We start from the raw sequence: 24,654 nt of genomic DNA on the forward strand, positions 1-24,654 counted from the left end.
TAAGTATTTCCTACAGTATCATTAACAAAATGTTCCGTATCATCTAGGAGTGTTTTATTCTATGTTCCAGTTTGACCACCCCCTTGGGTACCCTCAATAGGTGTCAAAACTTTTTTATTTTGCTGTTCCCACCATTCCAACCACTAATTCAAATCCTACTTAATTTCAAAGCTCAACTATTCTCTATCAGCCCACATAGATCCTTGACTCCTTTAAGTATTTTCTTTCTAAAGTTTTTTACCAAACAAGCTGCTTTTGTATAAGCAAATTATCTTCTATCTAAGAAAAACTCAAGAACAGGTTTTCTTCACAATTATATTGTACTTTATTCAAGAGGTAAAACATGCCCTTACTTTTGATCTCTTCCTCTGCTCTACACCCTACCCTACTCAACTGCTAATGTGGTGCTGGGACCACAGAGGGCAAGGAAATGGTTGTTTACCTAAGACAAAGAAGCAATGCTATTTTAAAAAGAAATGAATGGAATAGAATGCTAAGAGAATTGAATAAGATGCATCTTTTGTCAGAGAGAATCCTTATGCATTTGGCTACCATATAAATCTCCAACCATGAACCTTCTTGTCCACATGAAATTGTAGAGATTCTACCTTCTCTGTTAGAGGGCACAGAGGTGTGAAATGCAAGTTAGCAAGCCACATCACTGTCACTCTTGGGGCCCAACTGCAATAGGCTGGAAGGACTCCTTAAACAGAAAACCATAGATTTTCTTGATTTTTAAACTGTGAAGCTTTGGGAAATTTAGTGTTTAGGAGAAGGATTTCTTCCCCTATGATTTGAAACTAAAGGAAGAAAATATTGAGTTGTATTGTATTTGTAGGTCTAGAAACCATCAACAGCATTGTACCTGTACCAATGTTTTGTAAAATATTAGATTTTCTTGAGTTTATTGCCTGAGTCTGAAAAATTTTACTTTACCAATCTAATTTGTTCCTTATCACTGAGGGTCTTTTAGAGACCAAAATTTGTTAATTTAAAGATATAGGTATTAATGTGTATAATTAGATACTCAGAGAGATTCCTACTTAGTAAAGGTTAATAACCAATGTTAAACTGTTGTGGAGACTAAGGAATAGTCAAGTTCATCAAGGATGGGGGAGCCTGTAACTTAGATTCACTAGAATTGACACTTCCAGGAAGCAACTTGTTTTTGGTAATTTAATATAACAGGGAAACCTCATTCCTTAAAATAGGAAGAGATTAATGAGGATATCACAAAAATCTTACAGAAAGTAAGTTGCTCGGAGAAATTTCATGGTACTTAATTATTATCATTTTATAGATCTAAATACCAAATAGAAGGCAAACAATTTGGACTTCAGACTCTTCACTGAAATCATATAATGAAATGTTAAAGGGGTTTTCATGGAAGATAGATTTCCTCAGCTGGATCCAGGGACAACTGTTAAAAGCAATAGGTAGCACCTTAATTAAGAATCCTGACTACGTAAAAGATGAAGCATGAAATAGAATTACAATAGCACTTGAAGGAAGCGGGAGGAACTCTGGCCATGACAGTGATGGAGTGAGTTTTTAATGAGTGTAAAAGCATTTAATGAGGTCACAAAAATCATTACCTAATGTTGTTTCTGGAGCTTCAGAGCTATGAATAACAGGTTCAAAGCTAGTAGCAGGAACTAACCAAAAGCAACAACATGAACACAAGAAAGTTTAAACACACATAGAAAGTCTTAATTTTTCTTTCAAAACATTAGTTTCAAATGACAATTTTTTTAAACTTCTGCATTCATAGAAAGCAAACAGTCTCTGTAGCTAGGAATAATTCATTGCAGAAGATAGGCACAACCTTTGAACTCTGCTATGAATCTTAGTATGGTCAACATGAGCCTTTCCTAGGTGTTTGATTTTCTGATTCTCATATGGAAGCTAGCTTTGGAAAATCTGTTTAGGCAATATACACAAAAAAATATGTGAAAGTAACTTGTTACATTTCTTGGAAGCTGAAAAAAATACCTATGTTTATGTACTCACAGCTATAATAAATTGATAATGTGTTTAAATGTAGATATAGCAATAAATAACCATGAGTGACTATGCCAATCTTGCTATAAATAAGAGAGACCAAGAACTTCACCCAAGAAGCGGCTGTTAACCACACCTCAATGCCTTGACTCTTAGGGAACATGAAGGCTGTTACTTCCCATTGGAGGCACTGCTTTGGGACTCCACTGGGACAGGCTGCTAGGGCTTACCCCTCAAACCATGAAATAACACATTTACCCAGTTTGGTCTGAGGTGCTTCAGGGCTTGATGTGGTTTTAGGTCTGGGACGTGGACGACGAACTCGTGATGTTTTAGGAGCTGAAGGAAGAAACGTTGGATTACTCTAGTGAAGGTGGTTTTGGAAATAAGGTTCCAGATTTTCTAAATATGTTATATTTCCTTGAAATTTAAGACATATATTTTAAAGATGCAAATATGTTTGCCTATTTTGTTAATTCTTTTATCACTGAAGATTCTTGGGAGGTAAAACTCGCACATAAAATTAAGTCAAGAAATGAAGAGTCTTGTAAATGTCTAAAAAAGGTAAGGAGTATCATCAAACCATAGTAAGTTCACACTAAGAAATTAAATATGCCCCCCATCCATGGAACCATACAAATTGTTATGATTTAATTGGTCTAGAGAAGACATAGACATTTCCATGTCTGAAACTAAGCTTTAAATGTGAGCACTGTTTAGACAAAAGTACATGATACAAATTCAATTAAGATTACATGGTAGACAGACATTTTGATCTAAGTCCACGCATAGCTTTTAAAAACAACAGGTAACTTCTTTTTAGAGTCTTCCATACTCATTAAGAAGAAAAATAAAGTTGAAGAACAGCAGAGGATGACAAGATAGTCTTATGAAGCTGGTGATAATGTTATTACAATGATGATGATGATAGAATGGATTGACAATGAGCAGGAAAAAATTGTTGAGGAACACAGAATATCATTACCTAACGTTGTTTCTGGAGCCTTGGTTCTAGGAGTGACATGTTCAAGGACTGTAGGAAGAACTGGCCAAAAATAATAAAATAAACCAAAGAGATTTTAAAAATTCACTTGAAGACTAATTTCAGGAGCCAGTTGTGAAGCTTCAGGACTGAGAGAAAAGAGACACGCACTTGTTCTTTGCAAATTTGACCAAATTGTGGTGAATATCAATTAATCTCATAAAATAGGTACACCATTGCACTTTGCTCAATATCACTATGGCCAACAAGAAATTCTACATGTTTGATTATCTGATTCTGGTATGAAAGACTCTGCTGGACAAGCGTTTTACACATTTATATAATATATACTTTTCTAACTACTGGAAAAAGCATTTATCAGTCTATTCGTACTTCTATACAAGTTGACATAAATGTCTACTATTTCAATAATCGTGGGTACAATAATGAGCTCATATGTTTGAAAGTATAAGGATCAATGTAACAAATGGAGTGTGTTCATCAAAATTTCAAAGTGGTCCTTGATTCAATAAAAGTTAAGAAACTCCGTCAAACCCTGTTAGAGAAGGAGGAAGAGTCAGCCTACTCTATCACAAAAGCCCATCATTTAAACCTTCAAGACTCAGGCACATTCAAAAATTTGACCATTAACTAAAAACATCATTCCTTGAAACAAGAGATCTACCAATATAATCATATAGATACTAATTCAATAAAAAGTAACACAATCAAAAAAACATGGTATTTCCACAATTGATGAGGAAAAAGCAAGTGATGAAAATAAGGGATAGATGGAAATTCATGTTTGAAAGGAAGCTTAAAATAGCCAATGCTATTTAAGCAAATGCACGTGATCACATGACACAGCATTGAGTGGTTACATAGCAGTTTGACATCCTGAAATTAGTATACACACAGTTCTCTTAAATTCAACAGATAACCTGACATAGAACGTAGCAAAATTGCAAGGTAAAGACTGTAATGGAATGACAACAGAGGGTATAGAAATGGTTTTAAGATGCAGGAGAACCTGTGGCTACAATGGTATGACAATGAGCAGGAAAAGCACTATTTGAAGGACACGCATTCTCATTACCCACGATTTCTGGAGCTTCAGTTCTAAAAGTACCAGGTTCAAGATCTGCAGTGGGAACTAGTCAAAAGCAAGGAAATAAACACATGTGAAAAGTCAGCAAATTAAATCTTACCAGTATAATAGTGCTTCAATAGGTATATTACAATTTGAAATTATTTTTCTGAAATTGCATACTTGATATTAAAGATTTGGTCACCTAAAGCCAGGTAAACTTTCTTTATGAGATAGTCACAGCCTACACAAACTGATAAATATCTCAATAAAGTCAACATGATATTCTCCTAGGTGTCTAAGTACCTAATTCCAATCATTGTAGAAGACTGACCTAGGAAACTTTAAACATTTTACCAAATGTATACTTATGTAACTGTTATGGCAGCTGGCTTTTCTGTGGAAGCTTTAAGAAAACAGCATGTCCAAGTGTTCATCACAAGGAAGAAAAATATCTTTTTTTCTATTTCTTTAATTTTGTAGCTACACGAGATGATGGATTAAACTAAGTAAAGTTATTGTGGTCATCATTTCACGATGTACATAAGTCAAATCATTATTCTGTACACCTTAACCTTATACAGTGCTGTATGCCAATTATATCTCAATAAAACTGGAAGAAAAGAAAGAAAATAGCATGTCTAAATAAGCATGGATACAATAAATAGCTTTCGTGTTTGAAAGGAGCCATAGAAAAGAATTAAGCAAAGTGAATCTTGCAGATCTTGTTGAGAGCTCATATTTAGAAATAGGCTGAGACCTTGTTTGAGGCAAAGGCACTCAGCAAATCAGGATAAAGAACATATAGTGTGTGATGCCCAGAAGAGCAGCTCTCTGCTCTAATCACATAAATTCCATACCCTAGATAGGAGGGAGAGACAGTTGCAGAAGAGATCACTGATGCTTCTAGGGTCAGACCCAAACTTCTGAGTCATACTTTCAAGGATTTTCTTCAACTGCTCCTATGGACCCATCCAAACTCAGTACTATTCATCACCTCTTGGAAGCAGAACCTCCCTTATTCCAGAAGTCTGTGCTCTCTGGTTGGTCTCTACACCTTACTTTCTGTCTATCTCCATGATTTTAAGACCCAACCTCGTTCCAACTCCTTATTCCTGTCCTTCACAGACTTTTCTCTCTTTCAGCTCAGAGATGTTTATAACCCCTACAAAAAACAGCTCAGGGCTTCCCTGGTGGCGCAGTGGTTGAGAGTCCGCCTACCGATGCAGGGGACACGGGTTCGTGCCCCGGTCTGGGAAGATCCCACATGCCGCAGAGCGGCTAGGCCCGTGAGCCATGGCCGCTGAGCCTGCGTGTCCGGAGGCTGTGCTCCACAATGGGAGAGGCCACAACAGTGAGAGGCCGGCGTACCAAAAAAAAAAACCAGCTCAGTTTGCACAGACACACTGCCTTGGTTCAATCTTTTAATGTTTCACGTTGAGGCAGGTTCTGAATTTGACTCTACTACAGACTGCAAAGTAAAAACAAGCCGCCAGCTTCTGTGATATCCTCACAGGTCTTGATGGGCTGTGGGGAGACGGAAGGCACTTCGTGTTTGTCTCTTGAGATAAAAATGCTTGGTTCTATTTAAGACATTTTTTTCTAAGAGAAGAATGAAATGGAATAAGAAAAAGCAAATAAAATACATAGTAAAAGAGTAGATCCTTGTGTAGAAAGCACAGGGAATTCAGCTGCCACGCGCGTCTCCCCCATCATGTTTTCCTTTGCTAATGGGGAAGCAGCAGCAGGTCATTTTGTGCCTTTACCCACATGGGGCTCACAGCGGCTATCACTCCCACTACTAGCATCAAACCCAGACTCCCAAGAGCTGCAAGGACTCAGTCTTTTAACGAGAGACCCACATTTACCCAGTTTGGTTTGAGGTGCCTCAGGAGTTGGTGTGGTTTTAGGTTTGGGACGTGGACGACGGGTCCGTTTTGATGTTTTAGGAGCTGAAGAAAGAAAACCTTCAGTTACTATAGAGTCTGTAGTTCAGAAGCTATGGGTAGCATGACACATGGCTCTAGGTTTCCTAAAACTTATTAGATTTCCTCATATTTTAGGAAATGTGTCTTTGTAACTTTTTAATTGGAAACTTTCACCCTTATTATAATAGTATGGTTTTTTTTTTTACAAGTTAAAGTTCATTGGCAATGAGTCAATTATAGTAGTGAAGAATAATTCAAGAAGTGAAGAATCATTCATAGAACTCTTGCTTGAATAAAAAGGATAAGAATCACTGCTAAAATATTATGGTAGTGGTGATAGCCAGGTACAAACTCTTTGACAGTTTACTAAAATAAGACCATGTCATTAACTAAAATGTCAGTTAAAGAACAAATATCACAGTTAAAAAAAACAATAGACCTTTAGATCCACAAAGAACCCTCCCTGACACCATAACAGTCGTTAGAGTCAAGAGAATTGCTTTTTAAACCCAGCTTTTACAAAACATTGGTTAAAAAACATACAAGATGACAAAAACAATTTCAGATGATTACATGTATAACAGTTGACCTGAGTTAGGTTCATGCACGGCTCTCTTAAAAACAAGGAATAACTTGTTTTAAGAGTCAGAGACTTCAATTCTTTTAGGATGAAGAATATCATGGAGTGACAACAGAGGATGACAATGTAGCTTTATGAAGCAAAAGAACCTGTAGCTTCAATGTTGATGGAATGAGTTTGAGAGGATCACAATGTGTTATTACCTTGTGTTGTCACCCAAGCCTCAGTTCTGAATGTAACAGGTTCAAAGTCTGCAGTAGGAGCTGACCAAAAGTATTAAAAATAAACCAAGTGATTGTTTTAAATAAACTCAAAATATTTACTTCAAAAAGAATCTTACTAGTATAATATAGGTTCTAGAACTACATAGCAACTTATAAAAACTCTTAAACTAGAAGAGTAAAAGTTGATTTCCTAAAAATTAGCCATACCTCAGTCAGGTACCTATTTCCTTATTCCTCCTTCTTTGATGATCTGATTCTAACTAATAAGCCAATGTGGGATGTGTGGGTATTGCTAAGAACTTATCTTTGGAAAGAAGCTGAGGCCTCAGCATGATGAATCAAATTGGGTATCCCTCCAGACTAAGCAAAGAAAGAACATGCCTTCATGAGCAAAGAACAGCTTGCTGATATATACTTGATCAAATCTCAACTGCTTCATCAGGTGCCTAAAGATCTCCACCATGGGAGTCCATGGACCAATCAAGATCTAGAAAAGCTTTGACTACCACCTTGAAGTCAGACATCCTTTATACTAGTATTACAGTTAGACTTTCTCCTTTGGTTGGTCTCTACTTATATCCATTCTTTCTGATTTTATTCCTTTCCATCTTTCTACTCATCTATGTACTAGGATGATTTCAAGGCTCCACTCTTTTTAAATTTATCTTTCCCTGCTCCAAATATTTATGTCCCTAGCACATCTTGTTGGTAGCACCCAAATATCATTCTTGTATTTGCATAGATGCTGCCTAATGCCATCTTCTATTTTATTTACAAAGGAAATGCTTTTGTTCTTAACTGTCTTGCAGGTTTGAGGACTAAAACATGTCTCCCACATCTGATACATTAGCATCTTTAGAGGTATACAACTTGGAGGATACTGAAGGCACTTAGTGTTTGTCAGTTTGAACTGAATATGCCTAATTTTTCACAAGAAGCTTTATTTTCAAGAGATAAAGGGAATTTAATAAAATGCACAGTGACAAAGATTTTACAGAGGAAGCAAGAGGCATTCAGCTGCCCCACAGATCTCCCCCTACTGTGCTCTTCTTGCCAGCTCCACAGTGGGAACTGCAGCTTAATACGAGTTGTATCTTTACTCTCATGGGGCGTATTGGTTACTCCCCAAAACTGGGATTACTCAACACCCTGCTGGGTTAGGTTGTTGGGACTCTAAACCAGGAACACAAGTTTACCTGGTTTGGACTCAGGTACTTCAGGACTTGGATGTGGATGTGGATGAATTGTCTGTTGTGATGTTTTGGAAGCTGAAGGAAGAAATTCTTGGGTTATTACATAACTACATCACCCATGGTTCTGGAAGCTACGGGAGGCAAAAAACATGACTCTAGATCTTCTACACCTTGTTAGATTTTTGCCTGTTTAGTTTGAGATTTTTGTCACATACATAACTCCTTTTATATCTTCTTTTACCAAAGAAGATTCTTTGAAGACAAAAATCACTTTTTAATATAAGAAATAAAGATTAGTAATTATAATCAAAGTCTCATAGAGCGGCTTGACTGGGCAACAAAAAGGTTAAGAACTGTTGCTAAATTTTAATGGATAATGAAGAATAGTCATACTCAATCTGAAGTTTATAATTTAATCTTCCAATCTTTCGTACATGTTCTAATTATTAAAATAAAAACGTATTATTACCTAAATGGAAACAAAACAACAAAATACTATGCAAATAGAAAAAAGGTAGAAATGTAGATGTGCAACGAATGGATCCTCCTGGCCCTATGAGAGCTGTTGATGACTTTATCTGTCTAGATAAGAGGGAGATCGGGATGTGTTCGAAAACCAGTTTTACCACAAGCACCGCTGGAATAAAACACAGAATGACACAATTTCAAACAGGTTACGTGGCAAATAAATATCCTAAAGTAGGGTCACACATGACTAGTTCTATTAAAAAGAACAGGTAATTTAAGCGTTTTCATAATTTTAAGAAGAATGTAATTGAATGGCCACAAAGAATAAAACTGTTGTTACATGGAGCAAGATGAAACTGTGGGTCTGACAACAAGCAGGATAAGTCTCGTTGAAAACACAGTTTATCATTACCTAATGTTGTTCTGGGGGCCTCTGGTCTAAGAGTGACAGGTTCAAGGACTGTAGCAGGAACTGACCAAAAAAACAATACAGTAAACCAAAGAGATTTAAAAATACATGAAAAGTTAGAACATTCACACCCCAACAAAACTTGCTTATATATCATTCCTTCTACAGAAACAAAGAAAAAAAAAAAAAACAGAGAAGGAGTAGAGGATTGTTCTTTGAACATTTGGCCAAACGATAGTCATGGTCAGTCTTAGGCTTATCCCTGGAAATATCTTGAGTCAACATGAAATTCTCCTAGGTTTTAACTAATGGATTCTAATTGATATGGAAAACTCTGCACTGGAAAATATTTTTAGGCATTTACCTAATGTACACTGAAAAAAGAAACTGTCTTTAAAAAAATCTGATCAACCTGTACTTCTATGGAGGCTGAAAACAAGCCCTTACTGTGTTTAAGTAAACATGGATACAACAGACAGTTTATAAGTTTGAAACAGATATAAAAATTAATCATTGATGTGGACGGTGTTGGTCTTGCTAAGAGCTTGTCTGTGGAAAGAGTCTGAGACCTCTGTCCAAACCATGACAAATAAAAGAGCAGGATAAAGATGGTTACTCAGTCTGAAATACTCAGTAGAGTATCTCTCTGGCCTAAGCCCAGAAAAAGTGGAAATCAAAGACTGTTGATGTCTCTCTATCAAATCTAAGCTCTTGAACCAGGTCCTCAAAATCCTCTTTCAAATGACTGGATGGATCCATCCAAATGTAGCATCATCAACAGCCAGGTTTTGACCATGAGAAGTAGGACAGTCTGTTCTAGGTACCCCCAACCACCACACTTCTGGTTCTTCTGCCTTGGGTCACATTTCCCTCCATGCATTCAAATCCTGTAGTGGGCCTAAAGCCCAAGGTCCAAGGTCCAAGTGCAGTCCACCTTGATCTTTTCCCTTGTACCATGCAAACATATTCTCAACTTTACAGTTTTAGAAATGAAATGTCTCCCACAGCTGGCATATCACCCACAGTTGGCAATATTGGTCCAGGAATTTGCAAGGTACTTACAATTTGTTTATTTACTTGAACGTAATATATTGGCTTTGCTAAAGAAGTAAAACTGGAATTTTATAGTAAAAACTATACTAAATGTATGTCAAGACTCACACATAAAAAGAATATGGTATTCTGGCACCAACTGTATCTCACCCAGTCATGTTCTCCTCAACACCTGGTAGAGGAGACATTACTGATGATGCCTCATGACTTCATGCTTACAGAGAATATGAGCTTGGCACTGCTTTGCGTCCTCAATTGGACAGGTTACTATGGCTCACCCTTAAACCAACGAATCACACATTTACCCGGTTTGGTCTGAGGTACTTGAGGGCTTGGTGTGGTTTTAGGTCTGGGACGTGGACGACGAGGTCTTTTTGATGCTTTGGTAGCTAAAGAAAGGAAAGCCTTATGTTATTCTACATTGTATGGCTCTGGGTACTGAGGAGAGGTTTTTCCAAAACCTGTTAGAGTTTTTAAAGTTCCATGAATTTGTAGTTTAAAATTTTTACTCATTTTATGCCAATGCATCTTTTTTTTTTAAGGTTGAGGGTACTTTGGAGGCAAACTCATGTTTACAGTCAAATTACTCATTCAAGGCATGAAAATTAGCACTTGTAATCAGATACTCATAGAAATTCCTCACTGGGAGAAAAATGAGAAGGACCAGTTCTGGTGCAAGGGGAGGGGAAGTTAGGGTCACAGTGAGACCCTAACTTCAGATTTGGATAATTGCCTATTTGTCAAATTAGTAATAAAACACATCATTACTTAAAACACCAACAAAGAAACAAACATACCATGCAAATAGTTTTTTTAAAAATCGAGAAACTGAGATGGCAAAGGAGCTTAAGAGTAGCTGTTATTGCTGATCAGCCTAGAGAGGAAATAGATCCCAATTTGTTTGAAACTCAGCTTTAACACAGAACACTGTTCAACGAAGCACAAGGCGATGTGATGATTTCAAATGCCCCACGTGGCAGGTAAACGTTTTGAACTAAGCTCATGCCTGCTCTCCTAAAAACAACAGGAACCTTGTTTTTAAGAGGCTTCAGGGCTCTTCAAGTGAAGACAGTGGCCGAATGGCAGTGCAGGATGATAGTGGTCATCTCGTGAAAGAGGAAAAGCCATGTGATGAGGATGGAGACTGAACAGACTGTACAAGGAGCAGCAAAAGATCTAGGCAAGTGGCACAGGGTCATTACCTAATGTGGTCCCAGAGGTCTCAGTTGTAAAAGTAACAGGTTCAAGGTCTGTAACAGGAACTGAATAAACAAAAGAGGTTTTTAAAAAAATGTGTATGAAGAGCTCCAACATTCATGTCAAAATGAATCTTGCCAGTGTAACATTGCCTCTAGAATATTTTTTTAAAATTTCTGAATGAAGGGTGTTATGGACTGAATTGCCTCTCCTCAGAATTCATTTGTTGAAGTCCTAACTCCCAATGTGACTGTGTTTGGAGTTAGGTCTTTAAAGATGAAGTTAAGGTTAAAGGAGGTCATAAGGGTGGGGCTGTAAGCCAATAGGACTACTGTCCTTATAAAGGAGAGGGAGAGACACAGGGACGCTCACACATAGAGAGAAGGCCCTGGGAGGACACAATAAGATGGTAGCGATCTGCAAGCCAAGGAGAGGGACCTCAGGACCTATTAAACCTGCTGATACCTTGATCTTAGACTTCCAGCCTCCATAGCTGTGAGAAACAGATTTGTTGTTTAAGCCACCCAGTCTGTGGTATTTTGTTACAGCAGCCCCAGCAGACTAATAGAAAGGGAAATCAATTGTTGTGCTCAGACTTGGCCAAACTGTAGTTAGGGACTTCTTCATCTCATGAGATAGTCATTACCTTCGGTCTCTGTTTAGCACCACAAAAGGGAAACAGTTCCCGTAGTTAGTGCTTGAATATCTGAGTCTGCTATGGTAGACTTTAGGATATTGTTAGGCTTTTACTTAAATATGTTTCTAACAACCCTCAAGAAGCACGTGAAAAACTAACCTGTACTTCTGTGGATGCTGAATAAAGAAAATATCTACTATGTTTATCAAATTATGGTTGCAGAAAAAGTTCCTAAATAACCAAGCAGCCATTACACAAATAGCCAAAAACTGTTCTGATAATCTTGCTGAGAACTCAGCTTTGGAAAGATCTTGTGACTTCTGTCCAGACAAGAAGACTAGGTAAGAGGCAACTTCTTAGTCTGTGGCATCCAGTAAAGCACCTGTCCACTCTCAGTACAGGGAAAACTATCCAAGTATGGGAAGAAGAGACTTCTGATGCTCATTAAGAACAATACTAGCCTTATTCAACTAGTGTCATTCAAATGCATCATCACCAACAAAAATGTTTTGCCTGGCACTTAGAAGAAGCAGGGACTCTGCCCCCTCTGGTTGCCTCTCTCTATATCCTATGTTTTCATCTTGTTCACTCTCACCTATCCACTCGTGCAATTTCTGATGTGACGTCAAGGCCCAAACTCCTTCTCTGCTCTACTGAAGCCCACGTTGATTTTTCGCTTCTTTAAGACTTGCTATAGATGTATGAGATGAGAGAATTTGGGGTCCCTCCATCACCAGTTAGGGAAGAACTAAAGATCAAAAGCACCCATTTTGGATTATATGTGCGTTAAAAAATAAAATATATATATTTCCATTTAAAAAAAAGAGCCACTATAATCAGTCTACACTTAATGTTTGTGTACCTAAGAAAAATCTTGAATTTGCAAAAACACCCTGCCCTGTTTTCATCCTCTAGGATTTTCACACAAGAAAAGCGTTTGTGCTCAACTAACCTGCAGACTGAGAAGTATAACATGTCTCTTACTATCCAGAATTGGAGAGAAGGTTATGTCTCTTCCAAACATGAACTCCTTGCCAGTTCTGAAGGGGCAAGGACTCTTCATGGTTCCCTCACTAGGGAGTATACGGGTTTACATTTTCAACCAGTGACAGGCTGCCAGGCTCCTTAAGCCAAGGGCCCTGCTTTTGTCTGGTGTAATCTCTGCCGCATCTGAACTTGGAGTGGTTTTAAGTTTGTGTTGTGAATGACATGTCCGCTGGGATGTTTTTGGAAGTAGAAAAAGATAAATTTCTGTTACTTTAAAGCTTCTGCAACTTACAGGTTTTTGAACAGAATCTTCTTTAAATTTTCCAAAGCTTGATAGATTTTCTTCAGTTTCAGGAAATGTTTCTTTCTAGTGTGAAAAGTTTGGCCCTACTATGCTACTGTATCTTCCTTTGTTATTGAAGATACTTTGGGGGACAAAGTTGACACATTAAAATGAATTATTAATTCAGAGAGTCAAGATTGGTATCTTTTAACACATTCTCCTAGAGTCCCCTGCCTGCATTAAAAAGGTTAAGAATCATTTCTAAACTATGGTGGAGATTAAGGGGGAGTCAGATTCACCTTAAGGATGGGGCTTACTATTTAAACTTATTAGCCTTGATCACATTATGTTAGACAATTCACTAAAAACATATTACCCAAATGTTAACAAAACAACAAAAAAACCAGGCAGATAGGGCTTCCCTGGTGGCGCGGTGGTTGGGAGCCCGCCTGCCGATGCAGGGGACACAGGTTCGTGCCCTGGTCCGGGAGGATCCCACATGCCGCGGAGCGGCTGTGCCCGTGAGCCATGGCCGCTGAGCCTGCGCGTCCGGAGCCTGTGCTCCGCAACGGGAGAGGCCACAACAGTGAGAGGCCCGCGTACAGCAAAAAAAAAAAAAAAAACCAGGCAGATAAAAAAGGCAGGTGTATAAAGGATGTATAAAGAAACTTCCCTGTCACAGCCTGGTTAGCATAGATCAGGATCAGGCACTCTTATAAACACATGAAATTTACCTTAACAGAGAACTCTGGTTGAGCTAAAAGCAAACTGGCTTGAAAAAAATTTTAACTGAAAAAAATTTTAATTAAGTTACAGGGCAGGAAGATATCCCAAACTAGATCCAGGGATGACTCTCTTTAGAATAAGAAGTACCTTGCTTTATGCACATTTCACTCACAAGATAAAGAATGTAACTAAATGGCGACAGAGGGGAATGGGCAGAAGTTTGACACTGAGCAGAAAAAGTGCTTGCTGAAGGTCAGAAAGTGGCATTACCGAATGCTGTCCCTGGAGCCTCTTTGATAGGAGTAACTGCTTCAAGGACTGTGGCAGGAACTGACCAAAAATAATAATAAAAAATGTTAAACATTTATACAGTCTCAGAGGGATATGGTGTGTCTGCACTCGGGTACCAGTTTATCACTCAGGAAGGATTGTCTCTGTACTCAGATAACTGTCCCTGAGAAGTGTCCCTGAAGTTTCTCATTCTGTGATGATCCTAGTCTAGGTAATGTGCCAAAGTAGACCCTCCCCATCTTGCTAGAAACTCATCTTTGGAAAGAGACAACAAGCTTTGCCCAACTGGGGTACTTAAGAGAGCAAGATAAAGGGCAGCCATTCAGCCTGTGGTTCAGCTGTATCCTTCTGTCTCATGCCCGGGAAAGCCTACCATGTATGGATAATGATGATTCTTACATGAAACCCAAACTCCTAAGTCCAAGAGTAAAAATTCCTTTTCAGCTGGTCCTTTGAGCCCATTTAGCTACAACAGCTTCAATAAAATGCTCTGATCAGCACCTAGAAGCTGACAGCCTTCACTGGTCCGAGAAGCCTCTGTCTCCTCTCGCTGGCCTCCACACAGGTCCTGTCTTCTGAACTTCTTCACCCCACCCTCTCGCGCCCCAGCCATCCAAATCTATAGTGATTTCAATGCTCAAGCCCTTCCTAACTATTCTGGCCCACCCTGACTGTTTCTTTAAACCAGGGGTCCACAAACTATGGCCCATAGGCCAAACGTTGCCCATGGCTTGTTTTCATATAGCCCATTTCCATTTTTAAGTGATTGTTAAAAAAAAAAAAAAGGGGGGGAGAAAAGAAAACTATACATCAGAGATTATTGAGGCCACAAAGCCCCAAGTATTTACTATCTTGCCCTTTATAGAAAATATTTGCTAACTCCTGCCTTAGATCTGTACTATGACTTATACAACTTTAATAGTTACCAAGAAATAGTCTATTTGCCCAAATATATGTTTGACCTATAGCTGTTTCAGTCCACTACACACATTCAATATATAAAGGATGGATAGAATTGAATGAGAAGCCAATGAAATAGACATTTAGAGAGAAGATTCTAATTCACAAAGGGGAAGGAATTTGGCTACCCCCTAAGACCTGTCCGACTGTGTTCTGGTTGTCTGCTCTGGAGTGAAAGTGGCCGCTGGCCCTGACTTGCCCCTTCACTTTCTCTAGACCTCACAGGGATGGGCTGCAGGATTCCTCAATCAGGATCTACACATTTACCCAGTTCAGTCTGAGGTGTTTCAGGATTCCGTGTGGTTTCAGATTTGGGATGTGGATGATGAGTTCGCTGAGGCACTTTGGGGGCTAAAGGAAAAAAACTTCAGGTTAATAGAGTGTTTTTAGTTTCAGAAGCTGTGGATAGGATTATAGTTGTTATAATTTCTTGAATTGCAGGAAATTTTTCTTTTGAGTTTGAAACATTTGTCCGTATTTGATGATTGCCTCTTTTTATCACTTATATTACTGTGAAAAACAAAAATCACACAGAAACCTGAGTTGATATATCAAGGATATTCTCAGAAGGGATTTTGGAATGAAAAAATTTCCAAAAACCTACTGAATTATTGTGATGGTGGGGAAGGGGTAGGGTGACTTTACACTAATGATGGTGCTGGTAACTTCAATTTACTAGCCTTGGACATATTTTCTATTTCACTCCTTAGTGAAAAAAGACTATCATTATCTAAAATGGCAAAATAAAAACAAAATCGTGCACGTAGTAAAAAATATAGGAATTTAGATCTGCATAAGAATTACATCACACCATAATGGCTGTGACACTGTACTCAGTTTGGATCAAGGACAGACACTCCCACCCCTAACCCCCATTGATAGTGTCTGAAACTCAGTAACACAGAATGTGATTAAAAGGTTACATAGGGATGAGATGCCACAAATTCAAACGCATTGCCTTACAGATATGTATACTAAGCTAAGTTCATACTTGATTCTTTGAATAACAAATGAGTTGTTTTAATACTCTTCAATATATTAGGAAGTAATTGAATGACAACAGAGGATGACTCAGAGTCTTGTGGTAATGACAACAGAGGATGACACAGTGTCTTGTGGTTATGACAGTGGCGAAATGGGTCTGAAATGAGTAGGAGCAGATGCTTATGGACATAATGTGTCATTACCTACGGTCGTCCCTGGAGCCTCGGTCCTAAGAGTAACTGGTTCAGGGATTGTGGCAGGAACTGATCAAAAGTAAGAAAAGAAATCAAAGAGATTTTTGTGAGTGCATGAAATGTCAGAAAATTCATCTTAACAGTAAAAATAATGCTTCAAAGGGGAAAAGGGAAGGGCAAGGATGGATTACACAAAAGTTTAAAACCAAGAGGCAGGAACTATAGGGGTGGGAGGTGAGAGGTAGAGGCGGTGGGGAGTAGGGCTTCACCCTAGGGTCTGCCCACCACACATAGAACAGAGAGCCAAAAAGAAGCTGAGACCATACTCACTAAGTCCTTAGTGAAGAGAGTGGCATTTAATATAATAAGGTGAGGAACAACCTCTCAGTTTGTGGTATCATATTAAACTAAGCATCTTCAGTTCTAAGAATAGAAAAAGCATGGTCCTGTGTAGAAGTAAGATCAGTGAAGCCCACTGGATCAAACTTAAGCTCTTGAGTAGACATCCCAGTCCCCTTTATTTCATCCTATAGAGGCCCATTCAACAGGAGTGTTATCAACAAGTCATCCTCTGTCTGGTCACCAGCTTCCTTCAGCACATTCCCTGTTTATCAGCCTTTGTTCCCTCAACCCTTCACTCATCCAAATTCTGCACTGATTTTTTCCCCTAATTATCCTGGATCTTTTCCTGCTCCAAATATTTACTATATTTCTAGCATATATCATTTGTACTATTTCAGAAATTATTTTACATTTGTATACACATGCTGCCCTATGTTATTTTCTACCTGTTTATGCAGGAACAGCTTTTGTTTACAACTATAGTACAAAATGTTTGGGAAATAAAGCATAATTCCTACTTCTGATTTGTCTCACAGGTGCTAATATGGTTATGGGGATATAGAAGGGATTAATAAGAAGAATAGTGTTTACTCTTAAGAGATATATAAGGCAAGTACCGATTATGTGCACAGAATTCAGGGTCCCAGCTGGGGTAGAATGCTTGGATTCCTTAAACCAGAAACTGCATATTTACCCAGTGTGGTCTGAGGTACTTCTGGATGGGGCGTGGTTTTAGGTTTGGGACGTGGACGACGGGGTCTCTTTGTTGTTGTTAGAGCTGAAGGAAGAAAAGTTAGGATTATTATAGTGCTGGTGACTCCATTACCCCTGAATAGGATGATAAAACCGGGCTCTAAGCCTTCTAAAACTTGCCAGAGTTCTTTTGAGGGGAGACACCTTTGTTACTTTGGTTTAAAATTTTATCCTTTAATATATTAACAGGTTTTCTTTTATAATTGAGAATTCTCTAGAGATTAAAAATTATATTATAATTATGTTTAAGAAATGAAGATGAGGGACTATCATTTTCTTGAAAGCGTCCCTAATGAGAAATCACGCTAAACTGTGAAAGCATGAGAGAAGTTCAAACCATCCTATACTATTCACTTATAATTTAAAACAACTAGTCTTGGGCAAATTTTCCACTTGGTAATTTACTAAAATAACTACACAAAATTAGGTGCAACATCAATAAAGCAAAAAAAAAAAAAGTTATGTAGAACTTGAAATATAGAAAGTAAGATGCTTAAAGAAACTTCATGGTATCATAATTGACACTATATTGGTGGTCTAAATAAAGAATATACGGAGAATCACATTTAGCCCCCAGCTCTAACAAACAGTACTATTTAAACAGAGACTCAGATTGACATGATGCAATTACAAGCTGGGAGATGCAGCAAATAGATGTGTTGAATTAAAGTTTATACACATTAATGTTAGAAGGCCTTTTATATTTTAAGATGAACACAGCAATAGGATGACAATAAATTATGACATCATTGTCTCTACAGAACATAGATAAGTCTGACAACAAGTAAAGAAAGCACTTGCTGAAGGATGTACAGGATCATTACCTAAAGATGTCCCAGTAGTAACAGGTTCAAGGTCTGTAGCAAGAAATGATCGAAAGCAATTAAAAAAAAGAATTGTTAAACACATAAGAAAAGTCACCAAATTCTCTTGAAAATGAACTTCACTAGGGTAGTGTGGTTCTACGGCCAGAAAGCAAAATTTTCAAAGTTCCAAGGTGAGGGTACAAAGATATATGATATTATGAAATGGTTATACCCTTATTATCCCTACATGGTTACCTACAAGTATTGCTTTTTATATCATCTGATAATATAATGGAAAACTCTGCTTAGAAAAATCTTTAGGCATCTGTCTAAAAACATTACGGTTAACAACTGTAAGAAAAGAATGTGAAAGTATAATTTATAACACAATATACTGGAAAACAAACAATTACATCTATGTCATGATAGATGCAATTGTTGATATATTTAAGCAGATATTGGTAATGAATAACCAAAATAGACAACGTTCCTTTTTGTTAAGAGTCCGCTTTGGTAAAAGACCAAGACCTCTGTCCAAACAAAGCCATATAAAAGAGCAAGATACAAAGGGTCATTCAGTCTACAAAACTTGTCAGTTCATCTCTCTGTTATCAGGACAGAAAAGGGCTGACTGGAGAGTACGCTGCAGCCAAGTGGCTCAAATCCAATCATTGAAGTCAGGCACTCAGGTCCTCTTCACAGACCCATCTAAAAGTAGCACTGCTGACCACAATTTCTGAGCACCAGCCAAGTAAACATTGCCCTTCTCCTTTCTCACAATCAAGTTCTACTTCCAAGTCCTATCCTTCTGCTGTCATCCACACATATGGCACCTTCCAGCTTCTGTTTGTTATTCCTGCTCATCCCTCCAACAAATCTACAAACTATACACATTTCAAAGGTCCACATGACACTTATCACCCCCATGGATCTTTCACTTCTCTAAGAATTAACTAACAGTTGGTAAAACTCAATAAATATGTTGCTTTAGCCCATTTTCCTTTCTATCTGCATATGAACAGTTTCACACAAGAGCAGCTTCCTCCCTCAATGAAGCCAAGTCCCTTGTTATTTCTAAACTATTCCTCACAAATGCTAATGTGGCAGTTCATTAAATATGAGACTAATTGAACTAAATAGGCTAGATACTCAACTAGATACATTTTTGCGGAGCCAGAATCAAAGAGAAAATGTAATCGAATGGTGAGAGAAGCAAATACAAGGTACCAAGAAGATACTAAGTAGCGTGAGGAAGTCACATGAATTGACTAGAGCACTTGTAACTTGGGCATCCATCCTGAAGGATCGCAGGGTTACTAGGCAGCGAGTTACACTCCCACCACAGTATCACATCCAACAAGGTTCCACAGGTACCAGGAACCACATATTTACCTAGTTTGGCCTGAGGTGTCTCTGGGCTCGGCGTGGTTTTATGTTTGGGACGTGGACGTGGACGACGTTTTCTTGTTCTTTGTGATGTTTTTGGAGCTGAAGAAAGGAAACTGGTTAATGTTGTCTTATGACTCCAGAAAAAAAGGATGATACATGGCTCTAGGTTTTATAAAATTTTGCTAGATTTTCTGGAGTCTTGAGAAATTTGTCTCTGGGGTTTGGAATTTTCTTTGTCATCCATATGCCAAAAAAAAGTTGTGGGGGGTTGTCTGCTGACAGTTCTTTTGAGAAAGAACATATAACATTATTTTAATTATCTGAAAACTTTACTGTTATTGCTGGTATCAGATTTTCAAAGAGAACCCTGATCCAAGGGACGTCAGAAGCACAGCACGTCTACATCGCATTAGAGAGGGACACAGGCTCACCTGCTTTGGGGAGATTATATTTAGAAATGACTTGGTTTAGGCATACATCCCATTAAACATTATTAGACTAAACACATCTCATTTCTTAAAATCATTGGTAGACCATAAAAATGCCTGGAATATCTTAAAACAACTTTCTTTTGATGGCCACAGAATTATACCTGATGTTCATAGGGCAGAGACTCCTAACTGCGTTTGGAATTCAGCAGAACCACTGGCTCTGTAAAGCTTTAAGAAAGCTGGATAATGTGGGTGATAGATACTCTGCACTAGCTTCAGAGATGCTTATATTCTAACCAAGTGACTTATTTTAAACATCTTCAATATGTTCAAAATGAAAGAATATAGCTGAGTGACAAAAAGGGATGATGAAAAAATCTTACAGAAGAGAAAACCCTTTGACCAACATAGTAATGGAATTGACTGGACCATGAACAGAAAATGCTCTTGCCTGAAGACATCAAAGGTCGTTACCTAATGTTGTCCAAGGAGCCTCAGTTCTCAGAGTTACAGGTTCAATGTCTCTGGCAGGAACTGACCAAAAGCAATACAATAAACAATGGAGATTTAAGAAACATAGGAAAAGAAACAAAATTATCTTGAAAATGAATCCTTTTAATCCTGTAATGTTTAAAAAGCATTTATGAACTCTGGAAAAAGAGTATTAGTTCGTAATAACTGGCTGTACTCTGGTACCCATTTATCTCACAAAACAGCCATACCCCTTGCACTTTGCATCCCTGTGAGGCCAATGAAAAGTAGGTTTTTTGGTGTTTAATTATCTGATTGCAGCTGTATTGGAAACTTGGCTCCAAAAAAATCTCTTAGCTGTCTGATATGTATTTTAAATTACTCTGAAAAATTATTATGAAAACTTCTGTTAGTATTTGAAAGGTTTTCACCACCATTATTCATATATTTTTTTGAGAAATGGTGGTAGTGGTGAGAATTTTTAAAAATGTTCTTAATCAGTCTGATTATTGGAGATCTGTGACAGTTATGCAAAAGATAACCTTGTGCCCTTTCTCCACAATAAAGGTGATACTCTTTGCTACAATTTGTCCTTATTTATTCATTTATTTCAAATGGATACTCGGGAGATAACTATTCAAGTGAGGAACAGAGATGATTAAGAAAAAGGTCTGGGGCTTCCCTGGTGGCGCGGTGGTTGAGAGTCCGCCTGCCGATGCAGGGGACGCGGGTTCGTGCCCCGGTCCGGGAGGATCCCACATGCCGCGGAGCGACTGGGCCCATGGGCCATGGCCGCTGAGCCTGCGCGTCCGGAGCCTGTGCGTCCAGAGCCTGTGCTCTGCAACGGGAGAGGCCACAACAGTGAGAGGCCCGCGTACCGCAAAAAAAAAAAAAAAAAAAAAAGAAAAAGAAAAAGGTCTGAAAAGTAATAATTCAACTTTTGTCTGAATAAACAGGATTCCTCTAATTCTCTAATATTCTGAAATGATTGAATTACACATTGGTATAAAATTAAGACTTATGACTCCTTGGTTTTAAAATAGTGTCTCTATTTTTCAAGTCCATAAGATTAAATGTAACATTAAAATATCGTATCACCAAAAACTCTGTAAGCATTTATATGGAGATTGCCTTTTGCTGATTGTCCAAGATAACACAGCACAGAGTTGGTTTAAGCCACATCTGAGAACATCTTCTGAACTAAAGGAAAACATGGCATCCGGAAGAGATAGAAAGTGAGAACCACAGGACAAAACAATATTCAAAGCTGATTGCCTTCAAACAAAAGAGGAAAATCCCTATTTTGTTTGGAATTCAACACCACAGGACGGATTTATCAACAGAAAGGTCCAGTTGCATTCGAACAGTATGGAATCAAGAAGAAAGGACTTTTGCGAGAAAGAGACAATTTGTATTTTCTCAAGCCCCAACCAGCTTTCTCATTGTCCCTCTCCCACATCATAAATTATACATACATAAAAGCAGAGATTTCAAAAATGTCCTGGTTTGAATGATGGATGGAGAGAGCACCTGTAACTCTTGCCAACATCAAGTGCTGCAAGCAATCTGACTATCTCTGAAGATGATCAAAGAACAAAAAACATTCAGGGATTGTAAGCTGAGCGGCAGCTGTAAGAATGCCTAAGTATATTAAAAAGGTGCTTGTTGAAAATAGTAAACAGTTTTTGGGAATGAATGAAAAAGAGGATGAATGGCAATTGTTTACACAAGAGACTACAGACAGTGACAGAAATGAGAGGGGCAAGTTCAGAGAAACATCGACCAAGAGGGAAGACATCCATCGTTACCTATGGTTGTGGAGGGCGCTTCATTCTCAAATGTAACAGGCTCAAAGACTGCACCATAAAAAATAAACAGATATAGGAAACAAAACTAAGGAAAGCTAGACTTTTAGGTGCTCATTGATGCTTAATTCACAGGACACAGAACTTGGTTTATTCTAAGCTGATATAAATTGCCTCCTTGAGAGATTTATTATGAGAGATGCTCTCAGTAAATTAGAATTTTATACTAATTGGCATCTTAGGAGAAAATGTCACTTGGAAAACAATTGAATTTTCAGAACTATTATATAATATCTTCTTATTTAGTAGAAAATCACTTAGTTCATAGGTACCATTTGAAAAGCCAATAAGGTATTTTAGAGAAAGCCAATCTCCACGTGCCTATAAGGGAAGAACACAGGGTCAGCCTCCCTAGTGGCAGCTGCTAAAATCACTTTCAAAAATGCTCCAGATACAGAAAAACCAGGCTTCTATTCATTACAAACCCGAATTGAGAAGACAGAACCTAAAAATGCTTTGAGTGGAATCTGTCAGACAATCCGATATAAAATCTACTAATTTCCCAAACATTAATTTGTTCATTTAACACATGAAACACAAGTGTGGCTACTTTGAGAAGATAATGAACAAAAAAACCATGGCATTTGGGTTTCTATGCTTTTATGATGTGACAAACTGTAAGCATCTTCAGCAACATCCCCAAAGAAAAAGCTTCTTAAGCCGAAGCACTGGAAATTGTTTACCGGACTTAGGTGGTGGCGTATCTGGTTTTGCTGTGGTTTTGGGTTTAGGAAGTAATTGCTTTGGTGATTTTGAATCTGAAGGAAAAAGGTGCTACAATTAGTGTCATGTCAGAGCTGTGAATGTCAAGATTAGTGCTACTTACACACCGTTTTCCTAGTTATAGATTAAGACACTGAAAGTAGAGATTACCAGGCTGGATTTGAGGTACATCTGGTCTACGTGTAGTTTTAGGTCTTTCGGATGGTTTCGACGCTAAAGAAAAAAGTATTAAGGTCACAGCTGTAACTGTCAATAATTAAGGACACATATGCTCAAGCAAAGATACTATATAAATTCAGTGAATATACAACAAAATTAATTCCTGGGATGGGAAGGGTGGGAAATGTGTCCATTCCTACTGATTTTTCTGAAAGAAAAAAACCTTCAGGAAATGTTCAAAATGTGTCTCTCAACAAAAGTAAGGAGAACTATAAGAAGACTTTTTTCTGTATAAGTAATTTCTAAAATGACAAGTGTAATAGTTCTGTTTCTTACTGGATAGGTTTTTTTTTTTTCTTTTCCCCAGTATAAAAACAGTAAGGTAGAAATCTGAAACTTGCTTAGTAGGAAATCAGGAAAGTAACCCATAGATACTTGAAATTATACAGCATGTTACATGGCTATTTATTTCTGGAATTTTCTAAAGTAAACCAGTGACAGATTTATTGTGAATGCTGAGAAATTATAATGAAATAATTATAATCAAAACAGCATTAGGACTGAAAACAATAAAACCAGCTGGAGACTTTTAATATTCTCAAGTTATAAAGACCATACTATTTTTATCTTGGACCCTAGACAAAGAACAGTGTGTGTGACTTTGGTTATCAAAACATACTCAAAAAAATTCCCCAGAGAAACAGAAAAGCTGAAGGAGCCATTATTTCATGCAGCTATTTAAGAGGGAGAAAGTCTTACAAGTTGAATGAGTAAAGCAATGAAATGGTAATCATGACACTGGAATAAAACATTGCCATTTGCCAAGTCCAGGATGAGCACGGAAGTCCCTGAGAAAGAGTAGATGGTTTTCTCTACACGAGGACACGTGATGGGAGGACAAAGGGTTTCTGGAAAACCAGGAAGTTGTGTTCAAAACCATGGACTTTCCCTGAATTAGCATACAGAATTCTTCTAGAAGTTTCCTATCTTCAGGCTCTTCAGACCCAGATAGGAAAGGTGAGGGAAAGCATGGAACAAAACTGTGACACTGTGTATAGAATTGCAGTCATGCCTGGGCAGAGAGCAGGAAAAGCAAAAGTGACAACCTGGGAAAGCAATTGGAGGAGACCAGAATTACCAACTGTGGGCACCAAGGGCTCCAGTTGTACCGTAGCAGGTTCCAGAGCTATAGAGGCAAAACACCAAAAATACTAATTATGTCAAGAAGCGGCATCTTGAGGAAGGAAACATTACTCTTCCATCTTTACTTAAACCGTGTACTTTTTTTGAATGTGATTTTCCTTTTCATTTTTCCCATTTGCCCCTCTTCTCCCTATTGCTTTCCCACATCTCATCTGCCATGAATACGCATCCTATGTAAAAGTTTTACGGTGCCCTACTTTAACGATCCACTTAGTGGCCCAGCTTACTGCTGTGTATACTTAATAACTACAAATAAAAAGATAAACGTATTCATAAAACGTGAATTTAGAAAGTATAGATCCTTAAACATAAAAATCAACTACACTGG

General features: G+C 38.0%; 1 protein-coding gene across 1 annotated transcript in view; it reads right to left on the reverse strand.

Annotated features, from left to right (window-relative positions):
• Positions 1–24,654, reverse strand: part of ABI3BP (ABI family member 3 binding protein) — a 263,592-nt gene that overhangs the window by 77,653 nt on the left and 161,285 nt on the right. Inside the window, exons 22-40 of the mRNA XM_027103558.1 lie at positions 24,262–24,309; positions 23,115–23,177; positions 20,380–20,439; positions 19,478–19,573; positions 18,104–18,136; positions 17,221–17,304; positions 16,194–16,253; positions 15,274–15,357; positions 14,026–14,085; positions 11,128–11,187; positions 10,231–10,314; positions 8,876–8,935; positions 7,999–8,070; positions 6,782–6,841; positions 5,939–6,022; positions 4,080–4,136; positions 2,987–3,046; positions 2,260–2,340; positions 1,596–1,655 (exon numbers count right to left, since the gene is read on the reverse strand). Of these exons, the coding sequence (XP_026959359.1) occupies positions 1,596–1,655; positions 2,260–2,340; positions 2,987–3,046; positions 4,080–4,136; positions 5,939–6,022; positions 6,782–6,841; positions 7,999–8,070; positions 8,876–8,935; positions 10,231–10,314; positions 11,128–11,187; positions 14,026–14,085; positions 15,274–15,357; positions 16,194–16,253; positions 17,221–17,304; positions 18,104–18,136; positions 19,478–19,573; positions 20,380–20,439; positions 23,115–23,177; positions 24,262–24,309 (1,266 nt within the window). The remainder of the gene's footprint in view (positions 1–1,595; positions 1,656–2,259; positions 2,341–2,986; positions 3,047–4,079; positions 4,137–5,938; positions 6,023–6,781; positions 6,842–7,998; positions 8,071–8,875; positions 8,936–10,230; positions 10,315–11,127; positions 11,188–14,025; positions 14,086–15,273; positions 15,358–16,193; positions 16,254–17,220; positions 17,305–18,103; positions 18,137–19,477; positions 19,574–20,379; positions 20,440–23,114; positions 23,178–24,261; positions 24,310–24,654) is intronic.

The sequence above is a fragment of the Aethalodelphis obliquidens genome, unplaced genomic scaffold, assembly GCF_003676395.1.
Source record: "Aethalodelphis obliquidens isolate GAN/ISIS:26980383/991018 unplaced genomic scaffold, ASM367639v1 scaffold1, whole genome shotgun sequence".
Taxonomy (NCBI): Eukaryota; Metazoa; Chordata; class Mammalia; order Artiodactyla; family Delphinidae; genus Aethalodelphis; species Aethalodelphis obliquidens.